This window comes from Melanotaenia boesemani, chromosome 10 (assembly GCF_017639745.1).
Source record: "Melanotaenia boesemani isolate fMelBoe1 chromosome 10, fMelBoe1.pri, whole genome shotgun sequence".
NCBI classification, from domain to species: Eukaryota; Metazoa; Chordata; class Actinopteri; order Atheriniformes; family Melanotaeniidae; genus Melanotaenia; species Melanotaenia boesemani.
Window position 1 is genome coordinate 22,005,152 of NC_055691.1, and position 20,423 is coordinate 22,025,574.

Genomic DNA, 20,423 nt, shown 5'->3' on the forward strand with positions numbered 1-20,423 from the left:
GATGTCAGACCAGATGAAATCTGCGCATCAACGATATGGGATTAGTTATTATCATAAAGCAGTAATAGACTTTGCTGAAAATGTTTTTTTATATATATATATATATTCATAGAGGGTAGTTCTTTTATAGAGCTGTCAATTTCATTCCAGATCTCACTGGAATGAGCTGACAGCGTGTAGAATGTAATTTATAAACTACATTATACATAATACAAGAATTTTCAAATATGTTGCACTCAGTGAGCTTCAGAAGCTTGAACCTGTAAAAAAGAGGATCGGAGGGAGCGTTAAAGTTTGCCCATGCTATAACACATAACACTTTCTTCTGTGGAGTCCGCAGTTTTTCAAGGTAGCTAGGGTACGTGTTACACCATATGACATTGCAATAATTTAGATGTGGTTCAAATAGAGACCAGAGTTAGGAGAGCTTTCATTGGAAGAAAGTGTCTTAAGTTAAGAAACAGAATAACAAATTTAGATAAATTATTTATCAGATACTCAATGTTTTTTTTTTTTTTTATTTAAGAATGAATCTACAGTATATTCCTAAAAACCTGAGGTTCTCTACTCTCTTAATAAATCTTTCATTTATTTCAATCGGTATCTTATCTATATTATTCCAGCTTTTATTTGAACAAAATACGATAAATTTTGTTTTATTGTTATTTAAAGACAATTTAATACATTTGAACCAGTTAACTATTTTATCTAATTCATAGTTTACAAAATTTTGTTGGTTATTTGGATTGGTGTGTGACAACAATAAATTAGTGTCATCAGCAAAAACTACCTTAAAGAAGATATTTGATTCATTTACAAAGTCATTTGTGTATTTACATAAAAAATAGAGCCAATGAAATATAGGCCTTATTTGAAAAAAAAAAAAAAAGATTAGTATTCTATTTTCAGTGTGAATAATAAGGAATCAGAAATTTCAATATACAAATAAATCAACAAACTTCTCATTAAAGCAGACCTGAGAGAAGAGATTGAGTATAGTGCATCTGGAGTTTAGCCATGTTTTAAAGTTGTAAGAAAGAAAGAAAGAAAGAAAGAAAGAAAGAAAGAAAGAAAGAAAGAAAGAAAGAAATACTCGATAGTGTAATTAACTGAGCTTTTCCAGTCATGTAATCTGGTTTGCGTTCACTTACTTATTTTTGTACCTGGTTACGTAATCCCTATTACAGGTACATTAGTCGTTTATTTCCAGCCATTCGGGGTCACTGTTGGCGAGTTTAAGAGGAAACAATGACGTAAATGACCAGCAGGGGGCAGAAAAAGACATATTTGCGGTTTTTTGGCATTATGATACCGGCAAGCCAGCGAGGAAGAAAATTAACCGGTTTTTGATAGCTGTCGGTCGCTGTTTCAACTAATGATGTAATGTTTTCGGGTTGGATAAATAGTTAAAGACGATTTTAAATCTAAAGAAGACGTAGTCGTGTCCTCCAAAAGGTAGGTGATGTGAGTCTGAAGAGTCTGTTAGGACAGCTTGCGTTAGCAACAAAAAGCTAATGTCAAGAGGAGGTTGATTGACATGTATTATGGCCGTGATGCTGTTCATCGAAACATCAGCACTTAGCTATTTGGGTGGGGATCTTTTCCCCACGCATGTCCTTTTCAATGTAGGTTAAAATGAATGTTATTGCGGCGTTCAACCTAACCCAAAAAATTTATACAGTCGAGTAAGAACCCACATTTTCTTTGAACTGTAGCTGGCCAAAAACCAAAGGCACTTCTACCTATGCTAATACGATTTCTATGTTGTTGCTTCCTTAATGAGGATATTTAATATCTGTTTAGAGGTGATGCCATTGTGTTGTGTTGTGTGCAACTTCACTATACAATCCTTACCAACTTGTCCATTTCTCTCTTGACTGCAGGGGGACAGTGAAGCCATGGCTGCTGCACAGTCTGTCCTAACGTTTGCAGTGTGCATCCTCATGATAACAGAGCTGATACTTGCCAAGAAGGACTACTATGATATACTGGGAGTGCCCAAAGGTGCATCAGAGCGCCAGATTAAAAAGGCTTTCCACAAACTTGCAATGAAATATCACCCAGATAAGAACAAGAGCCCAGATGCTGAAATGAGATTCAGGGAAATCGCTGAAGGTAAAGTTGATTTGGATAGATTTCTCTGATATGGGAATTTTTATGTTTTGAAGCAAAATTTTGTGAAGCTAAGCAAAGCCTGTTGTTTCAGGTCAGCTTTGACATATGGTCAGGTTTGGTTTAATGTGCATGTGTCTGCCTTATATAGAAAGAAGTGAGACTGAAAAAGCAACAAGGTGTTGAAAAGAATGAACAAAGAAATTGTCATTTTTGTAATTATAACTCATCCCTGATTTGTAGAAATCCTTTACCTCTGAAGAGAGAAGTTGATTCAAATCATACCACCTGAATGTTTTATGTTGCTTAATAGAAACACTGTGTTCCTATAGGGATAAGGTTCTTTTTGCATTTCATTTGACTGTCACTTAAAAAAGATTATCTCTTTGGAACATTTCTTTTTTTATTTTTATTTTAATTTTTTTTTTTACTTTCTTAGTTTTATTTATTTTTGTAATGGGGAGTTAATGCACTGCAGTCAATCTATATATCCTTCTCCATGAGGGCTGTACAGTACAGTAAAAGTGGTCATTACAGTACTGTGTGTTGTGGAACTTATACATTGTGATTGTAAATATGCAGAAGTCACAACTTTTCCCATGCTGAAGTATAAAAAATTGACTACATCATTTCTTTCTATCCCACATGCAGCTTATGAAATTTTATCAGATGAGACCAGAAGAAGAGAGTACGATCAATTTGGTGACACTACACACTTCACTGGGGAGACACAAGGCAGACACAGAGCAGGTGCCCACCAAACCTTCAGCTTCAACTTTGATGACATGTTTAAAGACTTTGACATGTACAGCCAAAACCGGCACGCCCGTCATCGAAGACACTTCGAAGAACACTCCAGGTCCCATAAGGAGTCCCACACCAGACACAAGAGACACTTTCAAGGTGGTTTTGGAGCAGGTATCTTTGATGACATGTATGATGACATAGAGAAAATGTTTACTTTTGATAGACATCCAAAACAGACTGAAAGTCGGTTTCATGGTGTATCTAAACAACACTGTAGAACAGTAACCCAGAGAAGAGGAAATATGGTGACCACATACACAGACTGCACAGCATCGTGAAAGGGTTTCTGACTTAAAATCGCCTTAAGAGGATACAACACTGTGGCAGTGATCAAGTAGCTGAAAGCCAGTCTGTTCAAATGCTGTGAAATATAAACAGTGACACTGCGTACTGACATTCAGTTTTCAAATTACTTAGCTTTATCTATTTTGAAACTTTTCTTTGTGTATTTTCATAGATCTGTAAATTAATGTGTTATTTGCTTACTGTTGAAGTAAGCTGAATATTTTCTGTCTTTCTTTTAAGCACCTTCTCTCAGTAATTGAATCTGACAACATTAGCATTACACTAGTGAAATGAATGGTAGTCTTACTCAGAACTACTCATCCTTAACATGTTTTTTGAACAGTTTTTAGTGTCTTCATGTAGGCTCCTCTGTACTTAATTGTTGCTACAGGCAGATACAATAGCAGATTAAGGATTTTTGCTCATGGACATTAGATAGAAAGCAGTTATCACACATCTGTTGTAACTGCTTGAAATACACATGTACAGTGCCAGTAATATATTTTTTTAAAAAACCTTTAGTATTTTATCATTTGTGGTTAAACCACATCCAGCGTTATTGTAAATGTCTGTAAAACAGAAAAAATTAAGAAAGTTAGAAATAAGATTAGACATTTTTGGAGTCAGATCCTACAAAAGTGTGATGGAATATCGGTGTTAAAGATAAAAGATTTTAATCTATTACCATTTTCAAGACAAGATTTTGTTAGTATAGGTCATTCTATAATGACTGGTGTATGGTCCTCACTTGCATAGACAACAATCTACTATGTGTTTATTTTCCCATTCACACAAACACTCAAATGACTCTTCCTCTTGTGTATTCGCACTCCATATAAGCAGCAACGTGAGGGTCATTGTCTTGCTGTAGGAATGACCAAACAAACCCATGTAAGGGTATTGGCATCTGAATGTCTAACAAACTGAAGAATGTGCAAGATGAAGGGTCAATGTACCTTAGAGGGATTGTTTTGTTTTGCTTTTTGCTTGATCTGTGAGTGTACTAACTTACCACAATCTTGAAGAAATATGGTATAGGTACTTAAATGTATGGGTGCTCAGTATTCTCCATATATGATGCTGGTAATTGAATTTTCAGCTTGATAAAAGCTGCAGTATGTTGGTGCTTTTATCCTATATTAGCCTATCATTTGTTGTCTCATTCCTGGCAATGTGTTGTGCAATATTTATTAGTAAAATACCCATTGGCACTTTACGTATTGTGAATAAATTGTTAAAACCAAACCATCTTTTCTTATTCGTGAATGTCATTAAAAAGTGAGAAAGTGGTGATTGCCGTTTGAGTCATTGATCACTCAAAATTCAACTCGAAGACAATTTTCAGGCATACTTGCGCTTCTAATTTCAGTATTTCGATCTTATTGAAAAGTTATGCAAAAGTTATAACACTTCACACCGACGTCAGAATACCTTTCATTTAAATAAATGCATCACTGATATCTTTAGTAACATATTTTGATTTCTTGGTTACGGTTGCCAGGTGGCGGTTATCGGGCTTTTTATTGGTTCGGTGCACAGCACGATGTCACATATAGGAAATGTAGTTCAGCAGTATTCAAAACCGTAGTGTAGACATTTCAAATGGGACTCCCCCGAACTTCATCTCCCATGATGCAATCCTGAGCAACTGTTTGCGCAGTTGTAAGCAAAACTGAGTCGCCAGTAGCTTTAGCTGAGGGACATTGAATGACTTTGTATCCGTGTGCGGCAACATTAAGAAAGTTGTGTATTTGACAGGTCGGAATTTGTATTGCAACAAATGGAGGCCCTTATACCTGTCATAAACAAGCTGCAAGATGTCTTTAACACAGTTGGCGCAGATATAATTCAACTGCCGCAGATAGTTGTTGTGGGAACCCAGGTGAGAAACGTCACTCTGCTTAAACATTAGCAACTTAGTTAGCATGCGTGAACTTACTGTTGTGGTATTTACTTTAGTCTTTGTCGCAGTTTTTCTTTCACTTTCATTCAAGAAAAATACTCTTAATTGTCGGGATTTACTTTACACTTATGTTCAGATTTTTTGTAATTAACTACTGTATCAACTAAGTTAGCATTAGCTAAAAATGATCTAACGTAATTGCAGCAGTGTTTTGACTGACAGTTGACAATTTTATCCTGCTGATTACTATCTTAAATCTAACAGCCAAACGTTGTTTTTCTCTAACTTAATTTGATTTATGTACACAATTTACGTTCAGGTAAACTTGTGTGTGTGTGTGTGTGTGTGTGTGTGTGTGTGTGTGTGTGTGTGTGTGTGTGTGTGTGTAAAACTCAGTATTTTAATGTTGTTTCCTTAAAAATAATGTCCATTCTGCTTACACCGAAGTTACTAGTTTATCTAGCTAATGCCACTGGGATCTAAAACAACCCATCAGCCAAACTATAAACTTCCTTCTGCTGTTTTTGTTGGCAAAGTTTATGATATATTTTATAGTATCGATAAATTAAATGCGATTTTAAATGGAATTTAGCCTTCCTTCATTAATGAAAGGAATATCCAAGCTCTAAAAAACAAGGTTGTGTACTGTAATAGCAGCACATACTATATACGTTGAGTCGCTATCGTGTGTGCACATTGGAACCTAATTGGTTTTAAGTGGCAGGTTTTGTCTTAACAGGTTTACTCCCACTGGCCAGGTAATAGGATGTGACTGTCTCAGACATTTTGGCCTGTGTCCGAGGTTAAATGTGAGACAATGCGAGCTAAAAGATGTTTTGAAATTTTAATTTGTTTTGTTTGCCCTTATTATTGCTCTGTACCGGCTAGTAGACTGGTTGATTATCAGACCCATTGCTATTAGTTAGAAAAATGCTAGGTTTATGTCTGCAAACTCAATTTTAGCCCTCCCCTCCTACAGCGAAAATAAGTACCTTTCCATTCTAAGTGAGATATTTCAGATCAACAAATCTTGTTAGAAGTGGCTGCCACAAATCTAATCACACTAAGAAATCACTCATAATTTTAAAACTGATTTTTTTATAGTGTCTGTCTACTGTCAGCACTGTCTGCTTTACTGTGTTACTTCACCTGCTACCCCTAATTACAAATCCATAGTAAGGACTTGTTTGGGAACCCTTAATTGTTTCTTTGGAGCTATAATTATACTAGAGCAATTCTTCTGTGGTAATTCTTTGGAAATCTATTAGTTTGTTCAATAAAAAATTACTTAAAAGGTTTGACAAAATAAAATGCCATTGTACAGCTTCACTAATCTCCCCGTAACATGTTTGATCTGTACTTGCATGTTGAAAAGACATTAATGATTCATGTATGCTGCAGTCTCCACTTTTGGTTGTTTTGTTGATTATGTTGTTGGTGCTTTTGTTTTACAGAGCAGTGGGAAGAGTTCTGTTTTAGAGAGCCTGGTCGGCAGGGACATCCTGCCTCGAGGCACAGGTATCGTCACACGCCGACCCCTCATCTTGCAACTTGTGCACATCGACCCTGATGATCGCAGGAAAACCAGTGAAGAAAATGGTAATATCGATACCTCTTCTCCCACGTTATTTTGTCTTACAGTTTGGTTATTTTGAAATGGTCATATTTTGATATTTTTCTACAAACCAAACCTTTTAATAGTCCATATACACAATACACAGTGTGTGTTTTGTAAACTGATTAGTGTCTTATATTTGTTGAAATGCTTCACTGACCAGGTACATGGCAATAATAAAATTAAACAGATTCTCTCTGTGATCATTGCACTTTTTAACATTATTTTTATACATGATTATTTTCAGAATAGCTTTGTTTTAATTGCAGAAGAGATAGCATTTTATCTTAAAATCAGCTCTGATGTTGTGTGGTCCCGAGTGAAAAGAACAGGTGGTTGAGATGAGCCACTAGGCTGCTCTTATCTAATGCTGTCCTCTGTAAATGGCCTCAGAGTGACTCTGCATTGCAGCAGACTCTCATATAAGATAGCCAGATAGCCAGGCTAACCCTTTTGTCTCCTGTCGTCTCTATTTAACCACAGAATCAAAGAGAAATGGACGCCTTTGCAGAGGTCTCCTTTTCCTTGTTCTTTGTCTTTCTGTGACTATGTTACAATACTCCCACCTCGACTCCTACCCCTACCCCACCTGCTCTGCTTTCCTTTTACCTCTCTGCCCCCATCATGCTTTGTATTTCTGTAACTTTTCAAAGCTGCAAAACCATGTGGCTTTATTTGCTCAGTTGAGGCCCTTCTCTCCACGTAGACTGGTCTCTGTCAGAGAATATTGCAAAGAAATTAGCATGCCTCTGTCAAGTAAAACAAAGAATGATTTCAATCTGCATTCTATGTTCTTAGAATTATAATTTCAATTTTATTGGAGGAAAAAAACCCTTTAATGCCATGAAAGAGCAGCTTCCTCCAGATGACAAACAGAGCCACCCTTTTGAAGCTGTGTTTTGATGTTGGTTATTGTAGCTATAATAATCACTGTTTTGTTTTTTGACTTTCTAAATGTCTGCTTCCCAAAGTGCTCTCTTTTTTCTTTGCTTTGCCTGTAATTTGCTTCCATTACCACTGTTAAAAAAGGACAGTTGTTTATGTGAGTTATTATTGAAAACTCTTCAGCTGCGGATCTTTGCTCTGAAGAGTTTTTCCATCCCATTATTGCCCATAGGGAAAAAAAACCCTCCCATGAGAGATTAACAAGGGGAGGGTTGTCATAGCAACACTGTTCTTGTGGCCACATCTGTCACGCAACTAAAACATCTGTCCTCAACTTTGTGTTTCTGCAGGCATTGATGGAGAGGAATGGGGCAAATTCCTACACACCAAAAACAAGGTAGAGTTCTTGTTTGGCAGAAAGAATTACTCATTGGATGTTTCCCTCACTACTGAGCCGTTTACAAAAAACATTGAGATATTTGAGAAAGGGGGTTGAATAATGTTTTGTGCGTCTATTGATACATTTGTATCTGATGATCAGTTACAGGAGGGTGTTTTGTGGATCTGTAGTTTGTCTACAACAGTGAGATCTACAACCTGTAATGAGAGCAGGCACAACCCCTCAGTAGCTATTAATATCTATATGGCTGGAGGGGAAATGTCTTCCAAGGTTGAGCTCCATGTACAGTGTTTTCTAATGTCTGAACAAAGGAGCCTTGTGACCTCCTGGTAGCCTCATGACATTAATCGGTTTTGCTCAGGGGTTTATTATACATTTCTCATTTATTTATTTTTTCTTTTTTTTTTACTTTATTGTAAAAGAAACAAAAACATCCAGTGCTATTTCGGGCTTATTTTTTATATCTCTTTCAGATCTACACAGATTTTGAAGAAATCCGACAAGAAATTGAAGCAGAAACGGAAAGAATTTCTGGTATTAACAAGGTTCGCTGATTGCACTTACACAGCATGATGTGTTTTCAGACGGGAGATGATGTCTATGGAGAAATTTGACCGATCAGACTTTTTTTGTTTTGTTTTTCTTCCTAGGGTATTAGTGATGAACCCATTCACCTGAAAATATTTTCTCCACATGTCGTGAACCTCACATTAGTGGACCTTCCTGGCATAACAAAAGTAAGATCAGTTTTGCTTTCCCAGATTTCTCAGATCTTTTTCTTTGCATTGTCTTTAAAGTCACGAGATAAATGGATGGTGTTTGTGGTGCTCAACCCGCCCCTCCCAAAAAAACACAAAAAAAAATGCAAAAAACACAAGGTCACATACAGGCAAAATATCAGAGCCGATAAGGCCACTTGGCTGAATTGTTAGTATGTTTTTTGGACATGTCTGGAATAACGTGGGGAAACTGAGTTCAGTCATAATTGTTCTGAAGTTTTGCAGTATAGTATGGTGGTATCTGCTTTTGGATATTCAGTATTTGAATGTTTTTTTTTAAGTTATTGTTGTTAAGTATCCATTGTTATTGCCTTTTTCCATCTCTAAGACAATAACTGGTTCATGTTGTGCAGCAGCAAATTTATAAATTAATCATTTTCAATTGGTTAATCTACCAAAATTTTTCAGCCTCATATTTGGATGCAGATCACATTCAGTGATTCATCATTTTGTTAAAAAAAGCATCATTATGTAAGTCAGACTAACAAACTGTGCCTTAGTTGTGTCTCTCTTTAATTTTAGTTCATATGATTCTGATGTTGCTTCGGTTTGTTCTCGGTATATACTTATTTGAGTAGCTCCCTCTCTTACAAAACACATTCTCAGTCTCAAAAGACTTATTTTTCCTTCTGGTTAACTATTCTATAAATAAACACATGTTTTGATCTTTTTTTCATGATAATTCAAAAAACTTAGAAAGGATTTTTTTTAAGTAATTTGTTGAAATATGTCATGGTTTCCAGTCCACATAGATATATTGTTTTTTAACAGGTACCGGTGGGAGACCAGCCCAAAGACATAGAGATTCTGATCAGGGAACTGATTCTAAAGTACATCTCCAACCCCAACTCCATCATCCTGGCTGTGACTGCTGCCAACACAGACATGGCAACCTCAGAGGCTCTGAAAGTGGCCCGCGAAGTTGATCCTGATGGTAAACATTATCCTTACTTGTTTGCCTTTGTTATATTTCCCTGCATGCTCTTTGTATTGCTTGTCACAGCAGTGTGTTTGTTACTAGTTGAGTGTTTCTCTGTTTAGGCAGGAGGACGCTCGCAGTGGTGACAAAGCTGGATCTGATGGATGCTGGAACAGATGCCATGGATGTCTTGATGGGCAGAGTCATTCCTGTCAAACTGGGTATTATTGGGGTAGTTAACAGGTATTACTGCTGTAAATTAGTTTCATTGTAGGCTGTCATGTTAAAGCTGAACTATGACTCAAAGACCCAAGATGTCCTAATAAGTATTTTTGGTGCATTTTCTCAGGAGTCAGCTGGACATCAACCAAAAGAAATCAGTGGCTGACTCTATTCGCGATGAACATGCCTTCCTGCAAAAGAAGTACCCCTCCCTCGCCAACAGAAATGGAACCAAATTTCTGGCTAAAACATTAAACAGGTTTTGACTTAAATAGTTGTATTCTGTTGTTTTTATTTACTTTTATGAATTTGCTGTGTTGAAATTTATCCGTGAGATGTTTACTATATTGACTAAATCTTATCTTACAGGTTACTGATGCATCATATCAGAGACTGTCTTCCTGAGCTGAAGACAAGGATCAATGTGCTCGCTGCACAGTACCAGTCTTTACTTAACAGTTATGGTAACCCGGTCGATGACAAGAGCGCCACGTTGCTGCAGCTTATCACTAAGTTTGCTGCAGAGTATTGCAACACCATAGAAGGCACGGCCAAGTACATTGAGACAGCTGAATTGTGAGTTATGCAACCTTCTGAGCAGCATTTACTTTCACTCACCACTAAGCGGTTCTGCTGGCTTCATTTCAACTGAAAAATAAATTCTGTCTGAATTTTTATGTTTTCTGCATTTTAATCTTTATCTTTTTTTTGTTAATACAGATGTGGCGGAGCAAGAATTTGTTATATATTCCATGAGACGTTTGGTCGCACACTGGAGTCTGTTGATCCTCTGGGCGGTCTGACAACCATCGATGTGCTGACAGCAATCAGAAATGCAACGGTGGGTTTTCTGCTTGCCCCTCTTTGGTATAATCCTTGTCTTAACAGGCTCCTCTTTGAAAGCTCACAGTTTAATTTCCTCTGACAGGGCCCGAGGCCTGCTCTATTTGTGCCTGAGGTTTCGTTTGAGTTGCTAGTGAAGCGGCAGATCAAACGTCTGGAGGAGCCCAGCCTGCGCTGTGTGGAGCTGGTTCATGAGGAGATGCAGAGGATCATCCAACACTGCAGCAACTATAGCACACAGGTTAGAAACACTCATATATTATCTCAAACTATTGATAACTAAAGCACAAAGGTGTGTTGTAAATACACAACACTGTAGTGATGATTGTAAAAGTTGTTTGTCTTTGCAGGAGTTGTTGAGGTTTCCAAAGCTCCATGATGCCATCGTAGAAGTGGTCACCTCCCTCCTCAGGAGGAGACTCCCTGTCACTAATGATATGGTCAGGATCCTACAAAACATTCTTAATTATTTCAGGAGAAGTTTCAGTCTCATCAATGCATTTTCTTTACCTCTTTACAGGTTCATAACCTGGTAGCTATTGAGCTGGCCTATATCAACACCAAACACCCCGACTTTGCTGATGCATGTGGCCTCATGAACAATAATATAGAAGTAAGAAATGAACTTTGCTCATCTCATGATACAGTTGTTTTTCTACAGTTTCTGCGCTGCTCTGCATTGGTCCTGCCGTACAGCAGTGGCAGTACAAAGCAACTATAATGAAACTGTTTTTCTCATTTTTTTCTCCTTCTATTTTTTGTGTTGGCTCATTTGTTAAACTCTTGTGTTTGTAGGAGCAGAGACGTAACAGACTGAGAGACTTGCCCCCTGCTGTTCCCAGAGACAAGGTACCGTCCAGTTAAATGAGTATCCCTTCCTTTGTTTTCTTGTTACAGGCTTTAACAGATGTTTCATCTCACGAACTTCAGCCTGTAGTCACTGAAGTCTGAGCGAACTCAGGCTTAGTATAGTCATTCTCTCCACTTTACAGTATGTTCAGCACATGCACATCTCAACTGATAGCTCTGGCTAGCTCTCTGTCCATTCTTCTCTTCCTTCTTGTAGTCCCTTAAAAGCCCTGGTGGGCAGTCTCTTTCCCCCATTGAGCCTTTTCCTCTGGAGTGCGAGGCCACCAAGGTGTGTCCCTTTCACTCACTGCCTGCATTGTTTGCATCTGATCTCTGACCACTCCCCCCAAACCATTTTTTTTTCATTTTCTAAATAATCAAACGGTCTTTTCTGGTGTTTGGTCGTACCCTCAGTGCCCAGCATGTGTGGTGTGTTGGAAGCACAGTTCTCAGCCCCTACTTTCTGACCTCACTCTTGACTCATTCAAATGTATCTCAAACCTTTTTTGTGCATGTTTTAAGCCCTGACTGAAGAAATTCAACTCAGAATGAGATGCCTAAGCAGTTTTAATTCAGAATTTATTCTGATGATATGATGCATGTGATTTATCTTTTTAATACAAATAGAACAAATTGAGAGGTTTGGTCTTTTTGGATTATCTGGTCATTGGAATACCAGCCAATCACAGTCAAAGTTTCTTGAAATTTTATTGCAAAATATTGTTTGTTTTAAACAGTATATGATTGTGTCATCACATCCTGACCTGAGTTTAAAATATTTTTGCCTGTCAGAAAAAAATCAAAAGGATGAAAAGTCCACATGAACTCCTTTGGATTCAAATCAAAGAAGGCCTGTGGCATGTTACCACAGGAAACTGTTTTAAAATGATAAGTTGTTTTAATTCAGCCTCATACATGATTTCCCTGACAGAAACTTCCTGTATCTTTCTCCATTTGAAGGCAGCGGCCAGTGGCTCTCAGAGTGCTCCCGTCAGTGACCAGGTAGACAGCGGGACGGGCAGCTGGAGGGGCATGTTGAGGAAGGGGGAGGAGATGTCTGCAGGTGACAGGACCATGTCCCTGGCTCCACCCTCTGCAAATCCACAGAGAGGTCACGCTGTCAACCTGCTCGATGTGGTAGGTACTCCATTCTTGTTGTGAAGACATTTTACAGAATACTGGTACATGAAGGATATGGAGTGATGATTTCAGCCCAAACCAAAATCCTCATCCCTAACATAGTAAGGCGCTATGAGCAAAGACTACATCACTAGTTTAAAAAGGCAACACTGATATTTGCAGTTCTTCCTAGATAAGCCATAGTTTACATGGGTTTAAGCTCCATGGACAGAAGACACCAAAGTTTGTCTGAGAGTTTAAAAGGTGATGAAAAGGAGCAAGAACATATATCTTGGTCAAAGTTCTGTTAAGGTCTTTGGACTTTCAGCAAGAGAGTGATCTGAAGCACTAAGAGTGTTTGGAGAGGAGAAGACTGAGTGTTTAATCTGTTTAATCAGTTCAGACCTGAATTCCACTGCAAAGCTGGAGAAAGCTGAGATGTATCTGGATTACAAAGTGGTCGATTACCTATAAAGACTTTTTTTTATTTTTAACTACACAGTTGAAATTCAGGAGTCAGTCATATTCGACTAGTTTCATGCTTGTTGCTGTACAGCAATGTCATGTGAAAATCATGAGGATTCATACCTGGTGCTTGGTGTTCGAAAGTAAATTGTTTTATTGTTATTTTTGCTTTTATAAGTGCATGAATCAGTAAATGTAGTTAAATCTCTTTTATTACATTAACAACCAGATCTGATCTCTTTTCGTTACCAGCCTGTTCCAGTTTCCAGGAAGTTGTCTGCTCGGGAGCAGAGGGACTGTGAAGTCATTGAGAGACTCATTAAGTCATATTTCCTTATTGTTCGGAAAAATATCCAAGACAGGTACACGTTGTTTCAAATGTTTTTATTAAATTAATTTATTATTATTATTATTTATTTTTTTCTGTGTGAGCCAAACTCTGAAACTCTAATAAAATGAATATTATTTTGGCCTCAGTGTACCAAAAGCAGTGATGCATTTCCTGGTGAACCATGTGAAGGACTGCCTGCAGAGCGAGCTAGTGGGTCAGTTATACAAGACAACCCTGCTGAACGACCTGCTGACAGAGTCCGAGGACATGGCTCAGAGACGCAACGAGGCTGCCGACATGCTGAAGGTGACAGATTCTTTACATATCACTACAAACTGGTGAACAAGAGCCAGTGTCAATCATGTACAGCTCATAAGATAAATATTTTGTAAGATAAATATTTATATACATTTCAAAGGGGCAGTAAATCCCCACACAGGCTGTTCTAATTTCATTAGTGACTTAAAATTGTATTTCTGGGCCCCCAGCAGTTGTATTATTTAAAAATATAAATATATAGTTTACTGAAGTCCTTTTATTTTATAATTTTGTAGGAAATTGAGAAGTGTTGATTTAAAGCTTGTTGATACTACAATACTTACAATATGAGGAAAGAGACTAAGTTTACAGGATCTTTTAATTACAAAACATTATTAGGTGTTTTTTTATATGTAGTGTAAGACATCAGTCGCCCTGATTGATTAAATAAATTAAATTAATAACATTATGTAATTTTCCCCTTGGATGTCTAAGTTTTGCAGCTCACCAGAGGAAATGCAGTTTTTCATCAACAGCATTTTTCTGCTGGGCTGCAATAAACAGAAAACTGTGCATTTGGTTCTTCTGAAAGGAACATTTTTAATGGTCAGCACACACAGGTTCAGTTTGGATTCACTGATTTATGACCAGCGTAAAACCCAACTCACTTATACTAAATTCATAATGTCAGTTTAAAAATACAAAGCTGTCTCAAATAACTGTGCGATGTAGGTACCTAAAACATTGTTCTACAATAAGTTGTTCATTTCAAATTGCTTTTATCATCTGTTTCCAGGCTTTGCAGAAAGCCAGTCAGGTCATAGCAGAGATCAGAGAAACCCACCTGTGGTGAGGGCAGCCTGTCTTATCCCTCCAGAAGCAGCATCTTCATGGGACATCCATCGCCCTCAAAACCCCCCCATAGCAAGTCTCACAGCTCGTCAGATTGTAGAGACAACTCGAAAATGCACTGCTGTGGTTACGTGTTTATCAAAACATAGTTTTAATGTACAGAACAGCATGGACTGAATCAAATGAGGGGCAGTATATTTCAGTCCCTCTTTATCAGTATTAACACATGCTCCTGTCCTAGATCATTATATTTTCTTAATGTAATTAAAGCAGTGAATATAGAGATATTATACATTACCACTATGTGGAGCCTTGCTGAGGAATGTCTGCTCTTATTTGAATTAAAGCTAGAAATGACTAAACAATATTAAACATGTAGATCCTCTCTTTATTAGTTGATGCAATTATTTTTCCAAAGAAATTGATTTAGATCTAAATAACCATTTTAACCACACACAATTGTTTCTTGTTAATAATAGTATTATTTTTTTATAGACATGGAACAAAGCTAAATCACACTTTTTGCTGTTTATTTTTTATATAAAAGTGTTATTGTCCTATACTGTATGTATGGACAAATGAACACAAAGCCAGTTTATATATGGTTTGCAGAAATGTATCAGAGTGGGTGCACTGACTTATTTATTGTTTTGATCTCCTGATAATTGACATGTAGCCCAACACAACAGAACAATGATCACATTAACTGTAGACACACGGGTACGTCACAGGTGTGACCGTCTGCTTCGACTCGGTCTCGCAGCAGCTTTACCTCAGCCGGCCGCTCATCTTGCCCTTACCGCGACCTTTGGCACTGAAAAGGAAAACAGGACAAAAACACAGTTAGCTCAGAGTTCAGGATGTTACAAAGCCATTAACTCAGTACTCGGGGTATATTTTGGCATTCATAGAAGATAACACTGTTTTTAATGACTTGAGACACAATAATGTGGAAATAAAAATGTTTTAAGTGCAGAGATTTTGCAGTTTCCTTTGGCATCACCATGTTACACAATTTTATTTTCATTAGATTCATACACATTTCTTTATCCCAGGGTTAGTCCCGTTCATGGAAGAGAAATGGGTTTATTTAAATATCATTAATGTTGTACGTGACTTCTCTTCCTCGTGATGTTGCAACAAGAACAATCTTATTCCTATCCTCACACATAAGTAATGAAAACTTATGCAACTGTTTTTACTATCTTAATTAAAATATGTGCGACTGGGTGGATGCTGGTTTGTAAGCGACTAAGGTGGAGAAGAATGAGAAGGCTGTGGTGTATTTACAGTTTACCTTCTGTATGTTTTAGCATTCAGTGAAAGTACTGAAATAAATTATTTTACTCTTGTCTGATCCGTTTCATGATTGTCAGGGGGGAAAGTGAAATTTGAACATGTCTTTCAAAAGACAATTTTAGAGAGTAATAATGGACAAGTCCAGGACTCGGGCTTTATCGTTAGTTATGTACTTACTTTTGGTGGTCTTGAACTCGAGCAAGAAGCTGGTTAATCTGCAAAGACACCAAGTCTCTTAGCATTTTAAAGAGGACAGGACACCTTACAAATCCAGAGAATCTGAGAGCTATAAAACATTTTGGACCCAACACCATTAACTTCTAAAAACCAACTTGACGTATGATTTTATACAAGACACGTCTTATGTCTTGCCTTGGCTATACTTACATCATATTTCTGTCTTTTGAGTTTCTCGCCGAGATCAAACTTCTCGGCTTCCAGCCCCATCAGCCACTGCCACAGCTCACTGGCCTTCTCCCTAAACACAGACATGAATGTTAAGATGTCGGGAAAACTTACTGTTGATGTTGGGATTCGTTCTTGTATTAATGAAAGCCATTTATTACAAATAAATGTCCAATATTTTGTGATGAATGAATGAATGAATGAATGAATGAATGAAAAATACTTTATTAATCCCAAAGGGAAATTCAATATTGTAGTAGTAGTAATTTTTTAGTAAAACAATCACATGATGTAACAGACAATAAGCAGAGTTGTTTCATACTTCAGTTTGTCTTCACTCAGATGATCAATGGTGAGCGGCTTCTTGCGTTCAGCCAGGATCTTCTTCTTCTTCTCCCTCTCAGTCTGTTTTTTGGCTCCTTTCCTGCTTTCACTCTGTGTTGCCAAATAAAGAACAAACATGTCTCTTTTGGATTATTTGATGGATTATCTGTCAAAAATATGTGATTACAATGCTTAAAGCTTCCTGTGTATACACATCATTTCTATTACTGATGTTTTTTTTGCTCTTATATTTTCAATAAGTAACATTTGCATATTAAAGTTGTTTAAGATCATTTTTTTAAACTTTGCTGGATGTTTTTTCAAGTGCTGTTTGGTTTAACATTTAAATATTTTTAGCCAGACCTTCTGTCCAACCGTGTACTGCTGTGTCATGTTTGTGAGGGCCTTCTTCTTCTTGGCATCCTCATCTTGCTTCTTGCGATGCTCCTCCTGCTCCTTGCGTTCTTTCTCCTCCTGTGTGCATTATAGGTGAATTATTTAGAGAGGTACAAGGAAAAACTTTCTTGCTGCAATCTGGTAATGTCAAGAATTACATGCACAGGAACCATACCGCAAGCCTGGCCTGCCTCTCTTTCTCTCTCTCTGTCCTGATTCTCTGCTGCTCAGCTCTCTCAGCACGACGCTTCTCCTAAGAAAAGAACCCGAAACCCACAAACAAGCATACAGTTAGTGTTCATTTTAGACTAGACACTGACGCTTTGACTTTCACATGCTCACAATTCTGTTAACAAGGGCAATGAGCTCCTCTTCTTCCTTCTTTCTCTGGATAAAGTGAGCCTCAATTAGAGACTGCAGCTCAGCCAGATCCTTCTCCTGACGCTTCCTGTGGATGTCCTGTCATCACATATGCAGGTAAGAGAAACACAATGGATGGAAAATTACCCAATCAGATCAAAACAAACATAGAAGGAGGCATTTAATAAGACCGACTCACATCAAAGTCCACTTTTTCACCATCAGGAATCTTTGGGGCTGCAATGTTTGTCATAAACCTGCAGATGTGAACAATTTGATATTATGATATATTCTATTATAGGTGGTTTATTAACTTCTAACTCACAGAGAATGAATAAAACATACTTAGGTTTGGGTTTTGATTCATCTGGAAGAGAAGAAACAATAGCCATGATGAATGTTTAGTCATGAAAAAGGGACATTGCATGAAAACCCCTGTTTTTTTTCTCAATAAAGCCCCTAGATAGGTTAACATTATCTTATGACACAAGGTTTTAATTTTTTTAAATCACTTTCTTACAGAATGCCTTACTAATACATCTACTAATCCAAAAAATTAGACCCAGAATTTCTGACTAGGTGCCAAAGATTAGCACTTCTTCTGGGAGTTAAAGGCACCAATTATGTTCTTTACGTCTCTGATTAAAAGACCAGCTGTTCTGTGAAAGTGTGTGATGTCATCCTGCTGTGGTATTATTAAAGAGCTCTTTCTTAGGTCTTTGGGACAAATGCTGTGGGTGCTTTGGAGTTTACCAGGGGTCCAAATAAATTTAGCCCAAGAACATGGAAAGAGATATCTAAGATTTATCAAACCATGGCCTGCAGGAAATTCTTGCAACTGTAGATGTCAAGGAGCATTTCTTTACAATCAGAAAAAGACTGCATGAACTGACCTAAACCATTCTGAGAAAACAAAGTCTAAAATAAACATTAGTCATACTAAAATTAGCTAATGAACATATTGTATAGTAAACGCAGAATGGGCCTTTTAGGAACTCTGGCTTATTTTTTTATCCAGTACCAGACTTTTGTTTGGATCAGACCAAAGACAAAGCTTGTTATCACTTGGTATATTGCATTAACATTGTACCAATTGCAAAATATGATGGAGGAAATATGGAGGAAACCCCTTCCATTTGTTTGTCTGTAGCAGTGAGGTGTATCAGTGGCATGGATGAGAACAGTCATCTCATCTTGAATATGAACTGGAAAATGGAGATGGTAGTACATGAAAGGGGCAAACCAAACAATGTTTTCATCCTTGGAGAGGATACCTGTCTGTTCACCTGGCCTGGAAGTGTAACACTGAGCCTGTCTACAAAAGGGACAGCGTATTTTGAGGAAGTTCAGGTTTTCCAATGCCTGCAGGAAGATGTTGTATACTGTATCTTCTATAAGACTGTGGTGGAGAGTGTGGCTTTCTTTGCAAACTTATGCTTGGGCAGCAGCATCAGGATCAGTAGTCCTTTCTATGCAGCACATTAGAGGCAGGACTGATGTGTCCATCATTTTCCTATATGTATAAGTTTAGAAAAGGGATCTGAAATGAGTTTGTATACGATTACAAACTGATGAAACGAGAGGAGCAAGGACATCTTTTCTGCACCAATGGGGCACTGCCACTGTGTGGAAGAGGTTGGTGTCTCAAAGAAACCGAACAAACGAATAATGTCGACTGGCTCTGTACTGGGAATTGTTCTGTTGCTTCAAGAGCTGATTGTAGAAAGACAAATGTTGCATAAGTTTCTAAATATAATAGCACACTAATATCCTGGTAACAAAACAATATCTTCAGTCAGAGGCTTCTTCAGCTTTGCTACTAAATGTCATGCCTGTGCACAACAATTTCTTCTCATTTTGTGATTGAATGTTTTATATTGATCAATAATAAATGCTGCAGCAATCTAAATTTACTTGATTGCTTTTAAGAGTTTACCGATAATTACAATATAATAAATTTATCAGTCCTTGCCTCCTCCCATGCTAATTAACATAGATTATTAATGATGTTTAAAATTTGTTAGAGGAATAAAAATAAAGAAATTTGCTTACCTTCTCCCTCCCTTTAGAGGGACAGCAGTATCAACAGAAGAAAAAAAACCAGTTAAAAATACATTTGCATCACTTTACATTTATTAAATGAATAATTTGCTGATGTGAAAAGAACTTTTATTGGACAAATGCTGCACTTAAGATGCAAATAGACAAAAGAATAAAAAGGACTACGCACTGAACTCCCTCCTCCATGACTTCCTCTGTGTCAGACATTTTGTGATGGACGAGCTCTGCAAAATGGATCCCCATCAGACTATATTTACACTGGCGAATATTTCTAAATCACTAAACAGCAGTACATGAGGCTGCAACAGTTCATACAAGCTACAAATGGTGTCAAAGTGGGATCACCCCTGGTCCATGAGCTGGCACTAAAACAAGTAATTCAAACTTTTACTGTAGGCATAGTAGCGATAAAATGATTGACAGATACTTATTTTCCAATACCTATGAATAAGAAAAAGAGAGTAAAATAACCATTTAAGCAGTTATGATGGTGATGTTTCAGCTAGGTGACAAATGAGGCTGAGCAACATCTCAGCAGACAGAAACACAACACTTTAACAGAATGAGAAAAGTCTTCATTCAGTAATTATAAGTAAACTAAAAAAGTAGAACATATATTTATAAATAACTTCTTTATATGTAAGACTAAACAGTGCTTTAATGTTTCAGTTCATATAAGAACGTCCTTACCTGCAACCCAAATAGGAGACGAGAGACAGACTTCAGCTCCTTGAGCTTCACACACAGGTTGAGCATCAAGGATACATAACCCAACCCTTCTTACTCATGTGACTGCAACACCCTATGGCTGACCAGTCTATTGTTAGACAACTGGGCATCAGAGGCTGTCTCCGACACACTCAGCTGTGCACACACACACACACACACACACACACACATTCTGCAGGTACATTCCCGCCCTTGTAAAATATCA

The 20,423-nt window shown here is 37.5% G+C and overlaps 3 protein-coding genes across 4 annotated transcripts; 2 read left to right on the plus strand and 1 right to left on the minus strand.

The window, feature by feature from the left end:
• Nucleotides 1–1,316: 1,316 nt before the first annotated feature.
• dnajb9a (DnaJ heat shock protein family (Hsp40) member B9a) lies at nt 1,317–4,481 on the plus strand. The gene is made up of 3 exons (XM_041995942.1): nt 1,317–1,455; nt 1,884–2,115; nt 2,764–4,481. Exons 2-3 carry the CDS (start codon nt 1,899–1,901, stop codon nt 3,195–3,197), a joined length of 651 nt encoding a protein of 216 aa, XP_041851876.1. The 5' UTR covers nt 1,317–1,455; nt 1,884–1,898; the 3' UTR covers nt 3,198–4,481.
• Nucleotides 4,482–4,839: 358 nt separating this feature from the next.
• Nucleotides 4,840–15,460, plus strand: dnm1l (dynamin 1-like). Of its 2 annotated transcripts, XM_041995939.1 has the most exons (19): nt 4,840–5,086; nt 6,562–6,706; nt 7,958–8,004; nt 8,481–8,552; nt 8,658–8,744; nt 9,558–9,720; nt 9,828–9,948; nt 10,055–10,186; nt 10,297–10,503; nt 10,648–10,768; nt 10,856–11,011; nt 11,121–11,210; nt 11,291–11,383; nt 11,566–11,619; nt 11,837–11,908; nt 12,580–12,756; nt 13,456–13,565; nt 13,681–13,840; nt 14,589–15,460. In XM_041995939.1, exons 1-19 carry the CDS (start codon nt 4,985–4,987, stop codon nt 14,643–14,645), a joined length of 2,166 nt encoding a protein of 721 aa, XP_041851873.1. In that variant the 5' UTR covers nt 4,840–4,984; the 3' UTR covers nt 14,646–15,460. The 2 variants fall into 2 exon arrangements, with proteins under 2 accessions (XP_041851873.1, XP_041851874.1); XM_041995940.1 differs by lacking the exon at nt 11,837–11,908 and having other exon boundaries at nt 4,841–5,086.
• tnnt2d (troponin T2d, cardiac) lies at nt 15,247–20,263 on the minus strand. Its single transcript, XM_041995941.1, has 12 exons — nt 20,180–20,263; nt 19,659–19,713; nt 19,481–19,491; nt 17,774–17,795; nt 17,628–17,685; nt 17,411–17,527; nt 17,244–17,321; nt 17,036–17,146; nt 16,671–16,783; nt 16,331–16,421; nt 16,121–16,158; nt 15,247–15,458 (listed from the first exon to the last, which is right to left on the minus strand). The coding sequence occupies exons 2-12, from the start codon at nt 19,694–19,696 to the stop codon at nt 15,413–15,415; spliced, it is 723 nt and encodes a 240-aa protein (XP_041851875.1). The 5' UTR covers nt 19,697–19,713; nt 20,180–20,263; the 3' UTR covers nt 15,247–15,412.
• Nucleotides 20,264–20,423: the final 160 nt, after the last annotated feature.